General features: G+C 40.1%; 1 protein-coding gene across 7 annotated transcripts in view; it reads right to left on the minus strand.

Moving 5' to 3' along the window:
• SRPK2 (SRSF protein kinase 2) overlaps positions 1-23528 on the minus strand; it is a 266705-nt gene that overhangs the window by 71149 nt on the left and 172028 nt on the right. For 6 of the 7 annotated variants that reach the window (XM_047753704.1, XM_047753701.1, XM_047753703.1 and 3 more), the window contains one exon: positions 18970-19121. In XM_047753704.1, the coding sequence (XP_047609660.1) occupies positions 18970-19121 (152 nt within the window). Of the gene's footprint in view, positions 1-15715; positions 15856-18969; positions 19122-23528 lie in introns of those variants that run through there. The other variant, XM_047753708.1, reaches the window with a different exon arrangement.

Raw genomic sequence — 23528 nt, forward strand, 5'->3', positions numbered from 1 at the left:
ACTGAATGTGCAAGAGTGTATCACAGCACAAAGCAGTATCTGACTCAGCCACACAACTACAGGCATGGTACCAGGTATACATTACACCTCTTGCAAAAAAAGAGGAATAATTCATTTTTAATAATCCAAATTCTCATTATTTCTAAAGGAATTCAAGTAATGGGAAAAGAACAAAGATCTTAGAGATGAAAGACCTCAAATGCCCTAAGTAAAGGCTCTTTGACACGTATATGGAAAACAGAACTAATTTTTCTGAGCCTCATTCTAAAGCCCCACCTCATTTTATAATCCAACAGTAATTAACGCTTTCCAGTTTAATCATCATCAGAAAGCCTACCTCATGTACCAACTTGCACATACTCCAACGGCAACCTAGCAAGTTAGATACAGTTAGTGGACTTTAGGCTTAAGTCCTTATTCTACTCACTGCAACAAAACCTCCCCCCATTGTCTACAAGAAAGATGTGCCCTAATCTTTCTAAGATTAACCCACTATCTCCAAAAATCACTCATCTGATTCCCTTCCTGTTGGCTCTTCAAACTTTCTTCAGATTTTTCTTCTGCCTAGAAATATGTTCAGGTATCCTGTCTTAAAATTGACTTTCTTCTGACCACACTTGGCCTCACTCCGTAAAAGCTATACTCTTCTCTTCATCTCATTGCTAAATTTCACCAAAGAATCTGTTATGCTGTCTCCAACGCATCCTCTCTTTGACATCACCATGATCACTGGTCCCCAGAGACCCTCTACTCCACAGGTAGCTCCTTGGCCCTTTCTCTGCCTTCATCATCCTCATACTGTAGCTTAATGGAACACTGCTATTATTATTAAATCTGTCCTTCTTGAAAACACTCTTCCTTTTCAAATTACTATCGTCCTGGGGAAGGATTTTGGTACTCTAATGAGGGGGTCAGGTGTAAGGGTCACAGTGAATATGGGTGGTAGAATAAATACTGCTGAGTAAGCTTCTGACAGGATCAATAAAAGGTAAATAGGTAAAATGATTTTAATTTGCATAAAAGTACAAAGAAGGGAGTTCCCATGGTGGCTCAGTGGTTAACAAATCCAATAGGAATAATGAGGTTGCAGGTTAGATCCCCGGCCTCACTCAGTGGGTTAAGGATCCAACGTTGCTGTGAGCTGTGGTGTAGGTCACAGACTTGGCTCGGATCCCAAGTTGCTGTGGCTGTGGCGTAGACCAGCAGCTGAAGTTCCGATTAGACCCTTAGCCTGGGAACCTCCATTTGCCACGTGTGCGGCCCTATAAAGACAAAAGACCAAAAAAAAAAAAGTACAAAGAAGAGTAAAGTATAATCAAGATATGAAGAAATTATAATCAAAGAACTAAAACTTTCTAAGAAAACCAAATACAAGATGATATGACACTCAAAAAAAGAACAATGGCAAGTTTTAAAAACCAAAATGGTCAACAATAACATGAAGGACACAAATTTTTAAAATACTAAATACAATGGCTAGTCTTAGTAATAATCAAATGAGTAAAATAAAAGCAAAGAGATTACTGCTGATAGCATGTGGAGCCACACTCGTGCACTTCTGGAAAGTGTATAAGTCAGTATAATCTTTCTGGAGGGCAACTGGTGACATGTTTTAAAACACAAATGCACTACACTTCAAACTGGTTAATCCCATCTACACATTTATGCTTTGGACGAACCTGTAAGTGAATATACAAGGAGTTCCCAGTGGCATTATTTACAATAATGAAAGCTGAGAACACAGAAATATCTCATCACTACAAAGCTACTTAACCAAAGTAAACACAAAGAATGGAAAATTATGCAGAAAACAATGATGAAGAACTGTATTTAGGTCCATGGAAATACATCCACAAATATTACTGAAAGAAAAGAGCATACCACGGGAGAGCACACACAGACCAATCATTTACAGAAGTTATACATATATGGATATGCATATACACACATTAATTTCTGGGAGGATACCTATGAAACATTAAGCCACTTTAATCTGCCATGCAGAAGGTGACTGTGGAACAAAATATAAAATACTAAATATGAGAATTTTAATTTTTTGCTTGTTCACTGTTTCGTTTGAATTTTTAACACTACCATATACTACCTTTATAATGATTTCGAACTAGAAATAAAGAGTTTGAATAAATAGCTATAGGAATACATACTTAAGATCACTCAGAACTGCAGGTATGAACCTCAATTCATACAGTACTTCCTAACACTGAAAGCCAACAAGCAAACAGGGACATCATAGCATTAATAATACATTAAAAGATGGCAGTGGTACAACTTTTTCAGGTACTGAGAGTGGAGGAAAACTCTCATGGACCTTCCTAAGTAGAACAACACATGTTATCATGAGCCACAACCTTAGCAATAAGGAGCTGTATGCATGCATTCATGCTTACATATGTACATGTAAACACACACAAATCCTAGCTCCAAAAAACATATATAAGTGACCAATAGGCATATGAAAAGATGCTCAATGTCAATAGTCATTTGGGAAATCAACATCAAAATTACGAGATACCATTTAAAACCCACTACAATGGCTAAAATAGAAAAGAGATTAACAAATACTGGTGAAGATGTAGAGAAAATGTAGCCCTCATATAAGGCTAGCAGGAATACATAGTGATGGAGATGCTTTGGAAAACCAGTCTGGCAATTCCTCAAGAAGTTAAACATGGAGTTATAATATAACCCAACAGTTCTACTCCTGGGTATATAACTATGAGAAATGAAAACATGACCACTCAAAAACTCATAGGCAAATGTTCATAGCAGTATATTCAAAACATCCCAAAAGTGGGAATAACCCAACTGCACATCAACTCATGAATGGATAAACAAAATGTTATGTATCCAGACTGCAGAATATATTATTCAGAATAAAAAGGAATAAAGTACTGATATATGCTACAACAAGGATAAAACTTAAAAACATGCTAAGCAAAAGAAGCCAGCCACAAAAAAGCCACAGACTATATGACACTGTTCATATGAAATGTCCTGAACAGGCAAATCCATAGTGACACAAAGTAGATTAGTGGTTGCCAGGAGCTGGGAGAGGGAGGGATGGGGAGTGACAGCAAATGGACATCTATCTCTATGGGGTGATAAAAATGTCCTGGAATTAGTGGTAGTAGTTGCACAGTTCTGTGAATTTATTAAAAAACAAAACAAAATAAAAACTACTGAAATGAACCCTTTAATGGGTGTGAATCTTATGAATCAATTTTGTTTTGTCTTTTTGCGGCCGCACCCACAGCATATGGAGGTTCCCAAGCTAGGGAACTACAGATGCCAGCCTAGGCCACAGCCACAGCCAACACCAGATCCAAACCGCATCTGCAACCTATACCACAGCTCACGGCAATGCCAGATACTTAACCCACAGCGCGAGGCCAGGGATCGAACCTATGTCCTCATGGATACTAGTCAGATTCATTTCCTCAGAACCACAAGGGAAACCCTCATGTAATCAATTTTTTTTTAAACTAGTTTAAGGGAAAAAATAACAAATTTTCAATTACTCCTTCCTAGACAACATAAAATAGACCAAAAAATTCCAACAAAATCTGAGGTCTGGCCTTTACCCTAAACTCCTTGATGATAGTCTCTAAGGGCTTGGAATGTCTGGAAAAAAATGTCTTGGGCCATACAAGGTAATCTGAGTGTAATTTGTGCCAGATGGGGATTTTGAAGGGTGTGACCCTGAGGTTTGCCCTGTTGTCAGGCCGCCATATCTACGTTAATGGGGCCCTAATAAAACTCTGTATCCCAAGGCTCGAGTGAGCTTTTGTGGTTGGCAGTACTGTGTGGGCATTGTTATTACCTAGAGTAATTGACACTGTCCACTGGGAGAGGACAGCTGGATGCTCTGAATTTGGGACCCTCCTTGATTCTGCCCCATGCTCCTCCTTCCCTTTTCTGATCCTAATCTGTTGCCCTTATGCTGAAATAAACTGTAGCCACAAGTAAAGGGTAAAGGCCAGACCTCTCTTCTAAGCCCCAGATTCATATCTTCAGCTACTTTCATGCTATTTCTATCAGTTTCTTAAAACTCAAGTGAATAAAGTCAAACTCATCACATTTCTGCAGACTATGATTTCACTGTTCCTGTTAATAGTACCAAATCTTCTTCTTTTCAATAAAAAAAAAAGAGGCGGTTTATAAAACCACAATACAAGATGCAAAATTAGAAGGAAACTGGGGCAAAGAAAAAATAGCCCAGAAAAAATAAAACAGAACAATGCTGCGGTGAAGTTAGGACATAGAAAAGATGCTGTAAATTCTTCACTTGTTAGAGATGGATTGCACCTATGACTCTGAGCTTTTTAACAGCCAAATGATATCTGAAACTAGAAGAAATAACAAGCAGTTTAAAAATTCAGAGGTCTTTTCCTTTTTAAAAAAAATGCCTAGAAGGTACCATTCTATTCACCCCAGGATGCAAGACTTGGAATTTTTCTCATCATTGTGCTCTATCTCCAATAGTTTATAAAATGATAAAGACGCTATCTCTGTGATGCTATTTGCTCTTGTTTTCTTTTATATGTATATTCTCCCTCTCCAACACCATTATTTTAAGATTTTAAATTAATCTTCCTTAGGTACAGCACTTCCCTGTCCAAAATCTGCAATGGTTCCTCAAATGAGTTTTTCTTTCTTAAACATTTTTTTCTATCTACAAAGAAATGTATGCCCAGCGCAGAAAGTGAAAGAAGTTAAAAAGAGACCAAGAGAAATACTACAATCTAGACGTGATTCCCTAATACATGATAAACATATATACCCTAATCAATACGAAAAACATTTCTTTCTCCAAAATCTGACAGTTTCTTGATATAGTCTCCAAGTCACATTCTTTGTCAACTATACATATTGCAATTATTTTCTCCAACTGTGAAGCTGGACTTTTCATTTTTAAAAATGTCTCTTATTAATCAGATTTTTTATTTTGATGACATCCAATTTTTAATTGTTTTAATCTTATACTTAATACTTTTTGTATATTCTCTACAAACTCTTTCCCTACTCCAAGGCCACTGAGACGTCACTTTTTTCCTTTGTAAGCCTTATGCTTTTCATTTGACTTTTAAATTTATGGGTTCCATCACAACCTAAAACTCTATATATTTACTTCAAGATCAGTAAAGGCAAAGATGTCTACTCATCACTTTTATTCAATCTAGTGCATGAAGCAATGAAGCAAGAAAGAAAGAATGATTAGGAAAAGAAAACCACTTTCGATGAAATAATTAATGACTGTGTGTGGGCAGAAAATAAAGAAAACAAAGTCTAGAAACCACACAAATAGAATTAGTGAACAAACTGAAAAAAGGCAGTCTTTTCTCAGCAAGGGGTGCTGGGAAAATTAGACAGCCACATGCAAATCAATGAAACTGCAACACACCCTTCACACCATGCACAAAAACAAATTCAAAATGGCTTAAAAACTTTCTTTTTCTTTTTCTTTTTTTTTGTCTTTTTCTAGGGCCACACCTGCAGCATATGGAGGTTCCCAGGTCAGAGGTCCAATCAGAGCTATAGCCGCCAGCCTACGCCAGAGCCACAGCAACATCAGATCCGAGCTGCATCTGTGACCTACACCACAGCTCACGGCAACGCCAGATCCTTAACCTACTGAGCAAGGCCAGGGATCGAACCCAAAACCTCATGGGTCCTAGTCGGATTCATTAACCACTGAGCCACGATGGGAACTCCAAAATGGCTTAAGGACTTAAACATAAGACAAGACACCAACAAACTCCTAGAAGAGAACACAGGTGAAACATTATCTGACATCAACCTTACAAATGTTTTCTTCGGTCAATCTCCTGATGCAATAGAAATAAAATCAAAAATAAACCAATGAGATCTAATCAAACTGACAAGCTTTTGCACAGCAAAGGAAACCATAAAAAAAAAAAAAAAAAAAAAGCCAACCCACGGAATGGGAGAAAATAGTTTCAAATGTTCTGACTGACAATCTCTAAAATACACAAACAACTTATACAACTCAACTGCAAAAAAACCAACAGCCCAGTTGAAAAATGGGCGAAACACCTGAATAGACATTTCTCCAAAGAAGATATACAGATGGAAACAAGCACATGAAAAAATGTTCAACATCAATGATTGTTAGAGAAATGCAGATCAAAACTACTATAAGGTACCACCTCAAACCACTCAGAATGGCCATCATTAACAAGTCAACAAATAACAAATGCTGGAGAGGGTGTGGAGAAAAGGGAAACCTCCTACACTGTTGGTGGGAATGTAAATTGGTACATGGAAAACACTATGGAGGTACCTCAGAAAACTAAATATAGAACAACCATATGACCCAACAATCCCACTCCTGGACATAAATCTGGACAAAACTTTCCTTGATAAAGATACATGCACCCATATGTTCATTGCAGCACTATTCACAATAGCCAAGACATGGAAACAACCCAAATGTCCATCAACAGATGACTGGATTAAGAAGATATGGTATACATACACAACAGAATACTACTCAGCCATAAGTAGTATTGGAATTTAGTAGAATTTAGTATTTAGTAGAATGAAAAAATGCCATCTGCAGCAACATGGATGGAACTAGAGACTCATACTGAGTGAATTAAGTCAGAAAGAGAAAGACAAATACCATATGATACCACTTATATCTGGAATATAATATATGGCACAAATGAACTGTTCCACAGAAGAGAAACGCATAGACTTGGAGAACAGACTTGTGGTTGCTAAGGGGGAGGGGGAGGGAGTGGGATGGACTAGGAGTTTTGGGTTAACAGATGCAAACTATTGCACTGGGAGTGGATAAGCAATGAAATCCTGCTATATAGCACAGGAGACTATATCTAGTCATTTGTGATGGAACATGATAGAGGATAATGTGAGAAAAAGAATATATATATATTTATTTATGATTGGGTCACTGCTGTGCAGTAGAAATTGATAGAACACTGTAAATCAACTATAATGGAAAAAATAAAAATCACAATAAAAAATAAATTGAGCACAGTTACAGGACACATGGTCCATGAATCAATAATATTTCCACATATCATCAAAAAGCAACTGCCATTAACAACAGCATCAAAAATATATAATTATGACCAAGACCTCAATACTGAAAACATAAAACACTGCTGAGAAAAACTGACAACTTAAATCAATGTGTTACCAAGTCTGTTTCCCCAGAATCATACCACGTCTGCCCTTCCTTCAACGACAAAGTCATGACTCTTATCTAAGTTTCAAGAGGAAGCTACAAAGAGGAAAAAAAACAAGAACTGGTTAGAATCAGCTAGGCCCAAGATGGTGGAAGACTCAACTTCTGGCAGACCATAAGCCTCATTACAGACGCACTGGAATATATTAGCATGCTAAATGACACACCCACCAGCACCAAGACAGCTGACAGATGCCAGGATCAGCAACCAGAAATGTCCAAAAAAAAGACTGAAGAGGAAAGTTGCATCAGTTCCGGATTCTAAACCACAATGCTGTTCACAGATAACTCAAGAATATTCCTCTCGCTCTTTTAAATCCTCCCTTTTACTTCCACCCTCCCATAGATTTGGTTGAGTTGTAACCTAAGTTTCTGCTTCTCCTTTCTTTGGTTGTTGAATAAAGACTGTGGTGTTCCAGTCTCAGCATGGGTTTCATACTGGCAGCATGAATCCAACTGGAAAAAGAACCTCCCTTACCAAGACAACGGGTCTCAGCCCAGGCTAGGACCCCAGTGCAGGTCCAATTGGCCAATTTGATAAAAATGGACAGAGATATATATTAGTGGTGTCTGGGAGGAAAAAACCTCCTCTACCTTTATAGGTTGTTCTAGCTGGTCTAAGAACTAAATTTACATAAGACAGGTTAAAAGGAGAAAAATCAAACAAAAAATTATATACAAACACACACACACACACACACACACACACACACGTGACATATATACATTGGATAGGCCCAGGAAAACTGAGTAATTCTCCAAAATGACCTAAGCCCTGACCATAAATATTGTCTTAGGATGCTGGGCACAGTGTTTTGGAACTTAAGAGAGGAGGGAAGGCTATTCACATGAAGATGGAAAAGCAAATGTTTGGTAAATAAATATGTGCTGGGCTGTGCAGAGACAGTGGGACACAGAGTGGATCCTGAATTCCAGATCCTACTGAGTTTCCCCACCACATCTAGCCCATGTTCTTTGCAGATATCTCTGATGATAGCTTGATTCCTGTCAGGTAACATGCCTCAACTTAGAATCTAATTTCTTTTAGGTATTTATTTAGTTCTTCCTGAGTCTTCAGGGTTTTTACAGCTAGAAATAATCCACTTACCAAGAGACTTTTGGGGTGCCAAATTTTGCTCCCCTACAATGGATTAGAAGATGCAAGACTATTAAAGACATGTCTAAAAATTTGGGGTATAAGCCTATGCTGAAATTATACATAAATGCAAGGGAACTAGGCAAGTCAAAAACCATTCTGGAAGAGAAGCACAAAGTTGGAGGGCATCCACTACCCAATTCAAGACTTACTATATAAAGCTACAAAAATCAAGGCAGTGGGGAGTAAGAGCCCCAGGAGACCAAAAGAGGAATGGAACAGAAAAAGAGTTCATAAATACACTCACATACATACAGTGAATATATTTACAAAGGCACCAGGTGATTCCATGGGGAAAGAGGCATCTTTTCATCAAACGGTGTACAACAACTAGATAAAAAGTATAGAAAGAAATAAACCTCCAACCCAACCTCACACCTTACTGCTGACATTTTGATATAGTTCTTTCAATCTACATATATTTTTAAAAAGAGAAGTGATCACACCACAACGGTTCTTTTTCTCCTCTGCCTTCCCTAGGGTTTTAAAAACATTTATTTCTAGATAATGTTTTAATTTACTTCATTTAAAAATTTCTTATCCTCACATTTATCCTCTACATGATGTGCCTAAATTACTCAACCTAGTCTGTAGCTTGCCCATTTGTTAGGGAAACGAAAGCTTCTCAGAGACACCTCTCCCAGTCTTCAGGGTTTGCCCTGAGCAGTGCCCAACCCCCATCAACAAAGTCCAATTATTCTTTTTCTTTTCTTTTCTTTTCTTTTTTTTTTTTTTGTCTTTTTGCCTTTTCTTGAGCCTCTCCCATGGCATATGGAGGTTCCCAGGCTAGGGGTCAAATCGGAGCTATAGCCACCGGCCTACACCAGAGCCACAGCAACACAGGATCCGAGCTACGTCTGCGACCTACACCACAGCTCACGGCAATGCCGAATCTTTAACCCACTGAGCAAGCAGGGATTGAACCCACAACCTCATAGGTTCCTAGTCGAATTCGTCAACCACTGAGCCACGAAGGGAACTCCAAGTCCAATTATTCTTAACTGGCAAGACCCCGTTACATTTTCTATGAAGTCTTTTCCTTTACCTCTAACCAAATACAACCTCATTCCCTTTAATTCCTCACAAATCTTTTCTCCTCCTATAATTAGTTAACCACACTAAACGAGAATTAAGGCATTTAACTAGTCCATTCATTCAGTCCACATTCAACAGGCCAGATTATTCTATCTTGGTAAGAGCAACAGAGCAGGAAGCAAGACAGGCAAGGCCCTGCCATGAAGCAGCTTACATCCTAGGAGCAAAATCTAGGAGGCCATAAACTCCTACAAAGCAGGAGATGTTTCTCATTTCCCTTTCTAGCCCCTATAGTAAAATAGAACACTTTTACATAAAGGAAACCTTCAGAGGCTACAACTGCAATGACAACTATAGTTTAGTGATCAATAAATACCCATGCCAGTGATTCATGGCAGCAACAGGCCTGACAAGTGTCAGAATTGCCTCAATCTCCAGAAAAAGGAATGTAACGAGACCCCACGTAATAAATTCAAGAGTATCTACTTCCTTCTTCATTTGGATAAGGAGAGTCTCTTCTCTAAGCTTCATGTAAGCCAAATTAAGCCAACTAATTTTTTAAAACACACATAGCCTCAGTGAATTACATGTGTATTCAACATTAGTGGTTTTAAAGAAAAGAGCCTTGAATGAATAAAGGTTATTTTTTATTTATCAAAAAGGAAAGAAACCAGAGTTCCTGCTGTGGTACAGTGGGTTAAGAATCTGACTGCAGGAGTTCCCATCGTGGCGCAGTGGAAATGAATCCAGCTAGGAACCATGAGGATGCCAGTTCGATCCCTGGCCTCCCTCGGTGGGTTAAGGATCTGGTGTTGCCGTGAGCTGTGGTGTAAGTCACAGATGTGGCTCGGATCCCACGTTGCTGTGGCTCTGGTGTAGGCCAGTGGCTACAGCTCCGATTGGACCTCTAGCCTGGGAACGACCATACGCCGCAGGTGCGCCCCTAAAAACACAAAATACACACACACACACAAAGAATCTGACTGCAATGGCTCAGGTTCCTGTGGAGATATGGTTGGATCCGTGGACCAGCTCAGTGAGTTAAAGAATCCAGCCTTGCTGCAGCTGCAACTCAGATTCAATCCCTGGCCTAGGAATGTCCACATGCCACAGCTGTGGCCCATTTAAAAAACAAACAAACAAGCAAACAAAATAAAGACTATATTTCCATAAAATACTTGAGCTACATGATGCCATTTCTAAGGCAACTGTATGTAAGGAATATTGGTTAGACATGTCTTTTATAGCTTCAAAGATTCTGTCATAGATTCTGGGGAGAGAAACAGAGTAATGAGAACTTACAACCACCAACATTAAATTCTGATAAAGTTCAACCAGTCTCAACTTTCTGCAAATGGAAAGTGAACACACAAGGGTAAAGACAATTTATGTATAAGAAAAGCAACTGACATTTTTCTAGTATGCAATTATTTACATTGTTTATCCTAGGTTCTGAAGAAGATATGTCTAAATTTCAGAAAATTATCTAAATGCCAATCAAACACGTACAATATATAAGAGCTCAGGAGCACTATGGGTGATTTTAAGAAAATTTACAGCAGAAATGAAGGATCTGTTTGACGACTGTGTGTCCTTCATGGCATGTCAACCTTCTCACTCTTGACACGCCTTCTCAGACACACAGGTAACACCCGCACTGTCTTTCCCTCAGCTGAAGCTTACCTAGAGACAGCTTCTTCATCCAACAACAATACTTACTACACAACAGACTGTTCAAATGCAGTGGGGTTATTAACAAGACACACAGGAATTCCTGCTGTGGTACAGTGGGTTAAGAATCAAACTGTAGCAGCTCAGGTTGCTGTGGAGGCAAGGGCTCAATCCCCAGCCCAGCAGAGTGAGTTAAAGGATCAGATTCAATCCCTGGACTGGGAATGTCCATAGGCCACAGGTGCAGCCATTTAAAACAAAAACAAAAAACCAAGGCATTGGAGTTCTTGACGTGGCCCAATAGGATCGGAGGCATCTTGGGAGTGCTGGGACACAGGTTCGATTCCCAGCCTGGTGTACTGGGCTAAGGATCCAACACTGCCATAGCTATGGCTTAAGTCACAACTGCAGCTCAGATCTGATCCTTGGCCCAGAAATTCCATGTGCCACAGGACACCAAGAAAATGAAAAGACATATAGCCCTTGACTACAGAAAATCTTTCAGACTGAGAAGAAGGAAATCATTAAAAAAAAACACAAAAATAAATGTATATCATGATGAGTGCTATGGCTTGGTGAGGGGTGGTGATAAGGAAGGGGCCTAAATAAAATGTGGTTAGGGATTCTAAAAAGCCTTTAGGAAACGACACATTTTAGTACCAAGTCAGACCACAATTATGATGAACTTGATGTCTCCAGAAATAATACAAGTGGTAAACTGTGTGAGGTGTCAACTTATCTAAAACTGATTTAGCAGAGCCACAAAACAGGATCTCTGAGGAGTCGGTTAGTGCAGGCTGCATGATATACCAAAGTAATGTTCCCACTCTTACCATTTACTCATCTTTGGAGCAAATCTGTGCTCAGAGTTCTGGGAAATTTTTGGAACATAAGGTAATTCAAAACAGAAATTCTCCTTACACAGCAAATTAGTCACACAGTGTGAATAAAAGGAAGGGTCATTTCTCTTAGCTATGGCTTTGGAGTTTTAGAAAAATTGTACATGCCTCGGGTGAGCCAACCTTAGCTTCAATGTGCGGAAAAGTCAGGTGAGAAGCTTGTTAAATACTTAGCATCTAGGTTCTACTCCAAAGGATTCCAGTTCAAGATTTAGAGTGCAGCCTGCCAATGTTCTGAGGTAGGTGGTACAGGTCATAATCTGAAAAACCCACGTTAGACTAAAGTCTCCCCAGAGGAAGAAGTTTTGTCCTGACAAAGAGGCTTTATGCTTAAAAAAAGTGGACAAGTATTACACAAGGGTGTCCTGGAGCTATTTATTTACAGGCTGAACCTGGGCCTGACCCTTTTATCCTTTTGAGCTTGGAGGCAAAAGTCCAGATAAACTGCACAGCCTACTTCTACAGTTCCTGCCCCAGACAAAAAGACCACAGGTAACATCAAAAAATGATAGCAAGAAGCAATGCTGACCACTCTCTCTACAGATGCCAGAGACACAAGCCCACCACAAGCAAGGCAGTTAAGACCACTAAGGAGGCCAGCATGAAAGGGTGTAGTAGCACAAAAGTGCAGGTGAGCACTCATTTGAGAAGAGAACGATGGAACAAAAGCAGGACTGAAGAAAATAAAATTTGTATTTCTTCAGAATCTTCTATGTATCAGGTAGTATGTCCTACTTTACATATTTATCTCATCCTCATAAAATCACAGGTGACAGGTGCTGTTACATATTATGTTATATGGAGAGATAATGAAACTAAAGCATAGAACAAAAGGAATTTGTCTAAGGAAACAAATGGAAAGCAACAGGGCCAGGTTTTGAACCCAAGTCTTTCATATCCTCTGGGACAAGAACATGCTAGCTGTGAAGGCAGGAAAAGAGGAGTCCCAGTCCACAGAAACTGGCAAAGCCAGTAGATAAGAACAACCAGCAATACATGAGCAATATTAGAACTTTAAATAGTGGCCTTTTTGTTAAAAAGGCAGAAGTTCCACAAGTTTTGAATAAGGAAAGACTTATAAAAGTAAAGAGGTAAAAAGTTAAGATATAATTTGGTCAGTTGTGAATGACTTAGAAAAACAGGAACCCAAATGCTTACTGCAGCTATAGCTGGGTGATGGAATCCCAGGTGACCTTCCACACTTTGCCCTCCAAAATACCATTAACTCCCATTATGACCAAAAATATCTTTTGTAAAGGGAGATAAAAGATATGGTGTATTTTGTTTTTGTTGGTATCTTATTTTACTTTAGGAGTACTGAGAAGTGGCTGGCGAGGCAGAGGTTCTCCAAACATGAGGTCAAAGGAGACAAGAGGAGAGGTGAAGTGACAGAATAGAGATAAGACAGCTCCACGGACTATAGAAAACATACCCTTAGACTATGAAAGCCATGCCTCCCCTTCCTCCTTCCTGAACAATCCACTCCACAGTCATTAGGTAATGCCAAGCAACAAGGGATGTGTAATCATAAATAAGCTAGGTAATTAGGAAAGGGGACAGATAACCAAAATGGCAGTAATGATGACGGGTGACTCCTTACATACAAGGATATTAATCAAATTTAAGTAAACATAATTAGGATAATGACAGCTTAGTCTCTTAGTGCCAAAGAAAGAAACCCTAGATATGAGAAGTGAGAAAACTGGGCTAAATCCCCTGATACTAGAGTGGAAATGAGATATTACATTAAACTCAAGGATTTTAATATATCTGTAAGTAAAAAGAGAAATAAATATTTAGAAATATATATATAAACATAAAGGAAGTGTCTATCCTTAGCTCTGTGCTAAGAGAGCTGAAGGCAGTGACACCCTAAGAGTTATAATCTCATCTAATGCCCAGAACTTGTTTTCTAAATACTATTCTTCACCAAAAGGAACGAGAGCTCCTTGTAGAAAGAGCTGAATCCAAGGCTGGAGCAAGGAAAATAAAAAATGAACCAGGAACATCTTATTTGAAAGTAAGAAAGGATTTAAAGAATGATAGATGTTAAAAGAATGACAGATCAACAGATGAATGGATAAAGAAGATGTGGTGTGAATGTACACACATATACACAATGGAATACTAATCAGTCTTTAAAAAGAATGAAATTTTGCCATTTGCAGCAACACGGATGGACTTAGAGGGAATTATGCAAAGTGAAATAAGTAAGGCAGACGCTGTATGTTATTTATATGAGGAATCTAAAAAAAAATAACAAACTAGTGAATAAAACAAAAAAGAAGCAGACTCATGGAAATAGGAAAGAGATGAAGTTACCAGTTGGGAGGGAGAGGAACAATATAAGGGTGAGTGAGTAGAAGGTGCAAACTACTGAGTATAAGATTGCTCCAGCCACAGAGCCACTATTTTGCAATAATTGTAAATGAAAAGTAACATTTAAAATTGTATTAAAAATGTTTAAATTTTTTTTAAAAAAGCTTTTACACTTACACTATACTAAAAAAGAGTAAATAATCCAACAAATGAAACAGCTTTGTAGGTGCTGAAACAGAGTGACTTCTAATATATATTAAGCAAAAAAAATAATGTACAGAACAGAAAAGAATGATAGGGACTTTTCAAAAGGATATAGAATCTATCTGAAGGGGTTCCTAATGACCAATTTGGGAAATTTTCAGCATCGAAACAAGTAAGGAGAATAACTGATTATAGCCACTGAATAAAAAGTAAATCCATGAATGAGTCCACCTGAGATAGACAGACGGATGGGTGGGAGGTACAGATAGTAAAGAGGGAAAAGAGAGGAAGAAGGAAGTAAATTTCCTGACAAAAGGATATTTACATAGCCTCAAACTAACAATCAATCAAATATTTATTAATTAGCAGACGGGGAGAATAACTTCACAGTAGAGCTATCAGGAAGACACCCTCTTGAACAAGAGACTGACACCAACTGTAACGGTATAAATCCAAACCATGCACTATCTGATAAGATCCAATGGGAACTTCCTGTCATGGCTCAGTGGTTAATGAATCCGACTAGGAACCACGAGGGTGCAGGTTCAATCCCTGCCCTTGCTCAGTGGATTAACGATCCGGCGTTGCCGTGAGCTGTGGTGTAGGTCACAGACACAGCTCGGATCCCGTGTTGCTGTGGCTCTAGCGTAGGCTGGTGGCTACAGCTCCGATTTGACCCCTAGCCTGGGAGCCTCCATATGCCGCAGGAGCGGCCCAAGAAATGGCAAAAAAGATACGCGCGTGCACACACACACACAAAGATCCAATGGGAACTTCCTACACAATAACATTTTTTGATATTCCACATTGAGAAACATATAAAAAATTGGCCTACATCTCCAAAAATGTCAAAGTCAGGAGCTCCTACTGTGGTGCAACAGGACTGGCAGCGTCTTGGGAGCCCCTGGGATGAGGGTTCAATCCCTGGCCTGGCGCAGTGGGTTAGGGATCTGGCATTGCCGTAGTTGCGGCTTAGGTCACAACTGTGGCTCTGATCTGATCCCTGTCCCAGGAACTTCATATGCCGCCGAACAGCCAAAACGCACCCCCCTCCCCAAAGTCAAAGTCATAAAAGCCAAGCAAAGACTAAGGAACTGTTCCAGATTAAAGGACTAGGAGAACAAAATGCAATGCATTGCTGCAATGCATCAGTTTCACATAAACGATAATATTGGTCACCTGGCAAAACTTGAATGGAGTCCAAGGACTGAGTGGTAGAAGTGTATCAACATCAGGTTCCTGATCTTCATATTGTGATTGACATTGGAAGATGTAACTTGATTGCAGGCAAGATACAAAAAAGTACTCAGGGGTGATAAAGCATTATGTCTGTAACTTAAACTCAACTGTTTCAACACAGAAAATCATCTATTCTACTGGGGGCAAGAGGTGGGGGTCAGGCACAGTTCTTTTCCCAGACATTCTTAATAAATTCCATGGGCTCCGTGAATGCATTTACGTCAGTTTCTCTCTCTCTCTCTCTCTTTTTTTTTTTTTTTTTGGCTTTCTAGGGCCACACCTGCAGCATATGGAAGTTCCCAGGCTAGGGGTCAAATCTGAGCTGCAGCTGCCAGCCATAGCCAAGGCCACAGCAATGCCAGATCCTTAACCCACTGAGTGAGGCCAGGGATCAAACCCACATCCTCATGGATACTAGTTGGGTTCATTTCCGCTAAGCCACAACCAGTACATCCTACTGTTATGGTCTCTACCACGAAATATACAGAGTAAGGCATCTGTCTCATGCAATGCTGACTAGAGGGCACAAGTTACATACCAAAATTCTAACAGAAGATGTGTGCATGAGCATAAAGGAAACTTAACATCTCAAACAAGTTTTAGTGAGGCTGACTTTAATACTCTACAATGTTTAGAAGTGAGTGAATGTTACCTAAAATTAAACTTGACCTTCATATGAATCCTTCATTCATAGCCCTGTATTTCATTCTGAGGGGTCCCTAAAGGCAGTAAAGGGATGAGAGTGTTGTTAGCAAATCTCTGGCCACACAGTGAAGAGCCAGGTGTGAGGCAGGCAGTTCTCATTTCAGCGTGGTGGAGCCTATGTGCTAAAGAAGCAGGTCCCTCAGACCAATCTAATGCTTCGGCCTAATCAGCAAAATTAAAAAATTACTGTCCACAGAGTTCCCGTCCTGGTTCAGCAGAAACAAATCCAACTAGGAACTCTGAGGTTGAGGGTTTGATCCCTGGCCTCCCTCAGTGGGTTAAGGATCTGGCCGTTGCCTTGAGCTGTGGTATAGGTTGCAGACACAGCTGAGATCTGGTGTTGCTTTGGCTGTGGAGAAGAACAGCAAGTGTAGCTCTGATTCGACCTGGGAACCTCCATATGCCACAAATGCAGCCCTAAAAACTAAATAAGTAACTATCCACATCTCATCATTTAAGTTTATTTCTAAACCAAGAAATGCAGATTAAGAGGGAGGATAGAAAACATCTTCTTTTCCATACTATAATGTACAGACCTTTGGGGTGATAATCACTACTCATATAAATGCTAGAGATCAACATTCCATTTTCTAAGGAAAACACTGATTCTATGCATAGAAATCTACACCTATGGAAGAATGGGGTTAGAGTGGAAGATTCCTTCTTAAACTTGCACAGCAGAATGATAACTTTTGCTTCCTCTTTTTTTTTAATTTTTTTTTTTTTTGGTCTTTTTGTCTTTTCAGGGCCACACCCGTGGCATATGGAGGTTCCCAGTCTAGGGGTCTAATTGGAGCTATAGCTGCCAGCCTATGCCAGAGCCACAGCAACGCAGGATCCGAGCCAAGTCTGCAACCTACACCACAGTTCACGGCAATGCTGGATCCTTAACCCACTAAGCGAGGCCAGGGATTGAACCCACAACCTCATGGTTCCTAGTCGGATTCGTTTCCACTGCACCACGACGGGAACTCCAACTTTCTGTTCCTCTTAAAAGATAAATAAAAAGTACATTGTTCCTTAACCAGAATATAAACGGCCTGCAATTGCTAGAAAAATTGATACTAAAATACAACAGAGCCACAGTCATTAATGCTTTATGGCCTGAGTGCGCCTGCCATCTCTTATTACATTGTATAGAATGTGATTTATATTTTCCTCAATTTGTAGCAAATAAATATCTTCTCAACTTGTCAGAAGTTAAGAATTCCAGACTACGATTATATTCTATTAGATTATATTCTATTAGAAGGAAGTAAAGTCCAAATGAGTAACTTAAGTACCAAAGAAGCAGTAAATGGACTGTCTCTTCCTTTTTCCTAGATTCTTGGGGTGCAGTCTACACAGAGTACGGAGTCTGGATCAACCTATTCTGAATATTCATCATACAAGATGCTTGCCTTTTAGGAGTCAGCTATATGCTCTTGGTCTTTACGAAACATCAATACAAGAATATTCCATGGGAATAATTTCTATGTATTCTGTGAAATCACAGCTGAAAACATAATAATGTCACACAATGGGAGAATCCACAAAATATCTTTTTCATTGAGTACAATGCCAAGAAAAAGTGTGTCTCTGTAAACAAACGTGCAGGCTTTCTTTCCATAGACAATGCATACTATGTAACTCAATGCTACACAGAGAAAGGAACAGTTCCTTGTTAGTCTTAGCAACCATAAAACTTATATCCGACACAGTGAACAACAGCTAAATTGCCTCCCTGTATGAGCCTGACATCTTCCATTTTTTATGCTCTTCTCAGATGGTTTATTATGTTTTTATCTTTAACTGTCCTGCTTTATACCATCTTTAATTCTACCAGCAGATTTAAATCCTCTTCAAAGTACCCAAAGTGAGTAGGTATGTACATATATATTTTCTCTCTTACAAATTGTCCTCCCACTACCTCCTACACTTTTTTTTTTCTTTCCTTTCTTAGCTTTTTTTTCCCCCTTAGCTTTTTTTTTTTTTTTTTTTTTTAAGGCCACACCCATGGCATATGGACGTTCCCAGACTAGGGGTCAAATCGGAGCTTTGCAACAGCCAACACCAGATCTGAGCCAGTGTCTGCGATCTATACCCCAGCTCACAGCAACGCCAGATCCTTAACCCACTGAGCAAGGACAGGGATTGAACCCACGTCCTCATGGATACTAGTCGGATTGGTTACTACTGAGCCATGACGAGACCTCCTCTTATACTTTCTGATATCATTCCATAGTTTGTTTTGTTTTTTTTTAACAAGTGGCCACATCTGCGGCACATGGAAGTTCCCGAGCTAGGGGTCAAGCCACAGACACTGCCGAAGCAAAGCTGAGTAGTTATGTTGTGAGCCACACGAGAAGTACATCATTATACATTTAATCACCTAAGAATTTAAAATGACATTGACATCAAGAGGCTAATTTCATAAAGACTGAGTAGTCTGCATCATCAAGTCCCCTTGTCCTTTCCCAGGTGGCCCAGTGGGGAGGCAAGCGCATCACCTTTGCAGTAGTCTGCGGGGTCCTCCTGCTCCTCATCATCTGACCCCAGGATCTCCTCCTCTGGCTCTGGGGGTGTAGGGTCTGGCAGAGGTGGTGGTGGTGGCGGAGGCGGTGGTGGAGGAACCAAGGGAGCTTTCTGTTGAGGCTCCGGCCTGAAACAGGGAAGAAAATTCCCATTTACTCAGAAGTGAAACCCTGTATGATGGACACGAATGAGAGTGGGAAAAAATAGTAACTGTCACATACTAAGAAGAGGTGCTGATTAATGTCACTTCACCCATTTTAGCTAAATTCAAAGTAAATGTTTCAATACACAGGCCAGGGGAAGAAACTACCCTTATTAGCCAAGGACATTTTCACTTAGAACTTCAGTATTTCTTAAGTCCTTATAATATTACGAATTTTAGGTGAAATAAAAGATTATCCCTTCATAATACACAGCATTATTAGTTAGAACACATCCCAGAGAGATTATGAAAAGACAGAGGAAAGTAACCCTGGACTTTAAAAAGGAAGGCTTATTTTCTATCATTTTAAAAATCAGAATTCCTTTCCTCATTGCAACAGTATGGATATGGTTAGGTTTCCTGGACAATTCATAAAAGCTAACATATACTGTAGGTGGTGTATGGTTATTTTCATTAACGAATTCAGTCATTTATCAACCTTACTTATCAAGAACACTGCCCCAAACTAGAAAGTGAATAAAGAAAACATCTACTGTAGTCAAATACAAATACAATCCATCCATCACTGCAGCAACAGTCATTTCTGATTGTCACAAAAAGGCTAAATGCTTAATATACTCTTCTACACAAGAGGGCCTCTAGTCTGGGGAGGAAGGGAGATCCCACAAACACCGATGTGGAAAATGGCCTTTTTGTTTTGTTTCAGCCTGCTCCCTTTCTAAAAGCACCTTTTGGAACCCTGCTACTCCTTACACAATGGAAGGCTGGCTCCAGATCCTCTGTCCTCACTGCAATAGGGCCTGGGGCACAGATCTCTGGAACCTTCTTAAGAAAGTCAGCCATTACGGGGTACAAAACTCATCCTAGCTGCTAATAAGAGGTAAGGCCAGAGGAGCTGCCCTGACCACTCCCCCTTTCTAAGCTGGATCTCTAAATTCCCACCAAATATAAGAGTCCCCAGACAGACTTTACTACACTGCCTTCAGCCTGAGGTAGTTAGTTATAGTTCATTTATGTGGTTTGCCATCAAAACACAATGAAGGGAGGCAAAAGAAACACCAGCAGTAATGAGGATGCAGTGGGGATAACAGCCCACAGGTAACTTTAAAGGCCAGTACCAGCAAGTATGATTACTTGTGGGAGGACAACTAAGAATGTTTATAATCTGAACATTTTCAGATTGACTGATTGGATTGATTTCTACTTAACATAATTTGTGAAGAATCAAAGTTACAGCCCCTTGAGTCACAGACATTAGGAAACTGGAGGTGATAACATTCTGAGTAAACCATTCCTCATGATGGACCACTAAAAGGGAGTCATCACAACCAAACACCCCCATCACTGCCAGAACACTCAAAAATCCCAACAGACCTTACGAAGTGCAATAACCTTTCTGGTGGCCTTGCAAATGCTCATTTTCTTTTTAACAGACTTGCCTTTACTGAAAGTAAAATGGTCCCAGGGAAAAGAGAGGTCTGAGGAAGGGGAGGTATAGAGGAAATGCAGTCTCACCACTTTCCCAAAGGGAAGAGGTTAGAGAAAAAGTTTTCAAGACCCATTCCTCATGGTTATGGGCAGAATCTAGCTAGTCAACAAATATACTCAGACAGAAATACTTTCAAAGCTGACTGCTTCTTTCTTAGAAAATAAAGAGAAAATAAAGAGATTCTCTAAATTTAAAAAACAAAAACAGGAGTTCCCGTCGTGGCTGTGGTGTAGACCAGCAGTTGTAGCTCCGATTAGACCCCTAGCCTGGGAACCACCATATGCTACGGGTGTGGCCCTAAAAAAAAAAAAAAAAAATGCAGATGATCCCCAGGCTGGCACAGTGGGTTCTAGGATGTGGTGTTGCCACAGCTGTGGTGTAGGTTGCAACTGCCACTTGGATCTGATCCCTGGCCAGGGAACTCCATGTGCCACAGGGTGGCCAAAAAAGAAAAAGGAAACAAAGAAACAAACAAAATACAACACATACTCCCTATAGAGACTATGTAACAATTCAGGAAAAAGGAAGAAGAACTTGGAAGTTCTTGGTCTGCAAGTGCAGGGCACTGCTGTGCTTGGCACCACTGACACCTGGGCCAAATAATTTGCTGTTGTGGACGCTGTTTCACAAACTATAGAACGCTAGTAGCACCCCTGGCCTCCCACCACCACACATCAGTTGTTCTCATCAAAAATGTGTCCAGATACTGGGGGCAAAATAACGCCCAGGCAAGGATCACTGTACCAGCGAGTGGTATTTCCTTTATACTGATTTAACTCAATGAAGTAGATTGTATCTGTGATAAAGGAGAAGAGATTCTAATTATCATAGGCCCACTTTCTCTAGTTTGAGGTTCAGGTATCTTTATCATAATGTGTCTCTCAATTACGCTTTACCCATTTGGTGAGCTGCCACGACGCTTAACAAAATTCTTAGACCCTCTGCAGTCTCAGGGAGGGCCACGCTGAACAGGCAGGCAGATCTCCCCAAAACAGTCTTATCGAGTTAAAGGGATGAGTCTGGGAACTGTGAAATACAGAGGAAGTTGACTAATGTTGATGTAATATTTCGACTATCATATCAAAACATCTAGAATTGTGCTGTAGAATACAGCAGCCACTGGCCCCATATGGGAACCAAGCACTTAAAATGTGGCTAGTCCTGGAGTGGCTGTCGTGGCTCAGTGGTTAACGAATCCAACTAGGAACCATGAGAGGTTGCAGGTTTGATCCCTAGCCTCGCTCAGCAGGTTAAGGATCCGACATTGCCGTGAGCTGTGGTGTAGGTCACAGACACAGCTCAGATCTGGTGTTGCTGTGGCTGTGGTGTAGGCCAGCAGCTGCAGCTCCATTTGGACCCCTAGCCTGGGAACCCCGATACGCTGCAGGTGCGGCCCCAGGAAAGACCAAAAAAAAAAAAAAAAGTGGCTAGTTCTGAGATGTGCTGTAAGTGTAAAATATATACTATATTTCCAAACTTTAGTACAAAAAAGGTAAAATATTAATAATTTAATGTTTGCTACATGTTAAAATGTCTTGGATACATTAAATTATTAAAATGAATGCTATTTTTTTTTGTCTTTTTATCTTTTCTAGGGCCACTCCCGTGGCATATGGAGGTTCCCAGGCTAGGAGTCGAGTCGGAGCCACAGCAACATGGGACCCGAGCCTCATCTGCGACCTACACCACAGTCCACGGCAATGCCAGATCCTTAAGCCACTGAGCGAGATCAGGGTTCGAACCCCACAACCTCATGGTTCCTAGTCAGATTCGTTAACCTCTGAGCCATGACAGGAACTCCCTAAAATTAATAATTTTTTTAATGTAGCTACTAGAACACTTTAAATTACAAATGAAGCTCACAGATTATATTTCTACTGGATAGCACCACTCCAGACCCTCAGATTCAACAATATCAGAGGCTGGTGTGGCAGAGATTCCTGGTCACACCAGTATTTTTTTTCTAAGGCTTCTCCCAGTAACCTGCTTCACCCAATTATCACCAACTCTCAAATCAGCAATTCATCATAGTAAGATCAGAACACTGTAACTGCCAAATATTATGTTCCCCATCACTGATTCTGTTTCATGCCATCCAGCTCTGTTACTGCCTACACGCAGGAGACACACCAGTAAGTTTATCTTAGGGCAGATGTATGGAGGAGAGAATGATGCTACACTGTTTATAAGGCTTGCTTCTTCAAAGTAGTCTCTGGTGGCTTCTACAGCACCTGAAAACCTGGTTAAGTCTCAAGTGTTTAAAAGAAAAATAAAAAATAAAAGATCAAGAGGTGATCTTGCCAAGTGCATACTCATGAAATACATCAAGTGATTCAAAAAAGAAACACTTTCATCAGTCTCACTGAGAATCAAGAAGTTATTTCAAAAAATAAACCAAAAAGTTATATATAAGAATTACTAGAGGCACATAGAAAGCTATGGGGTGGGGTGGGGGGGACTCATAAATATTTTCAACAGGGCAAACACAAATAGTGAAAGAAAGTCTTTTCTTTCTTTTTTTTTCTTTTTTTTTTTTTGTCTTTTTGATATTTCTTTGGGCCACTCCCGTGGCATATGGAGGTTCCCAGGCTAGGGGTCAAATCGGAGCTGTAGCCTCCAGCCTACGCCAGAGCCACAGCAAAGCGGGATCCGAGCCACATGTGCAACCTTCACCACAGCTCACAGCAACGCCAGATCCTTAACCCACTGAGCAAGGGCAGGGACCGAACCCGCAACCTCATGGTTCCTAGTCGGATTCGTTAACCACTGCGCCACGATGGGAACTCCGAAAGAAAGTCTTTTCAACAAAACAAGTGGCTATATGTGTGTGTGTATATATATATATATGTATATATGTGTGTATATATATATGTATATGTATA

The sequence above is a fragment of the Phacochoerus africanus genome, chromosome 11 (assembly GCF_016906955.1).
Source record: "Phacochoerus africanus isolate WHEZ1 chromosome 11, ROS_Pafr_v1, whole genome shotgun sequence".
NCBI classification, from domain to species: domain Eukaryota; kingdom Metazoa; phylum Chordata; class Mammalia; order Artiodactyla; family Suidae; genus Phacochoerus; species Phacochoerus africanus.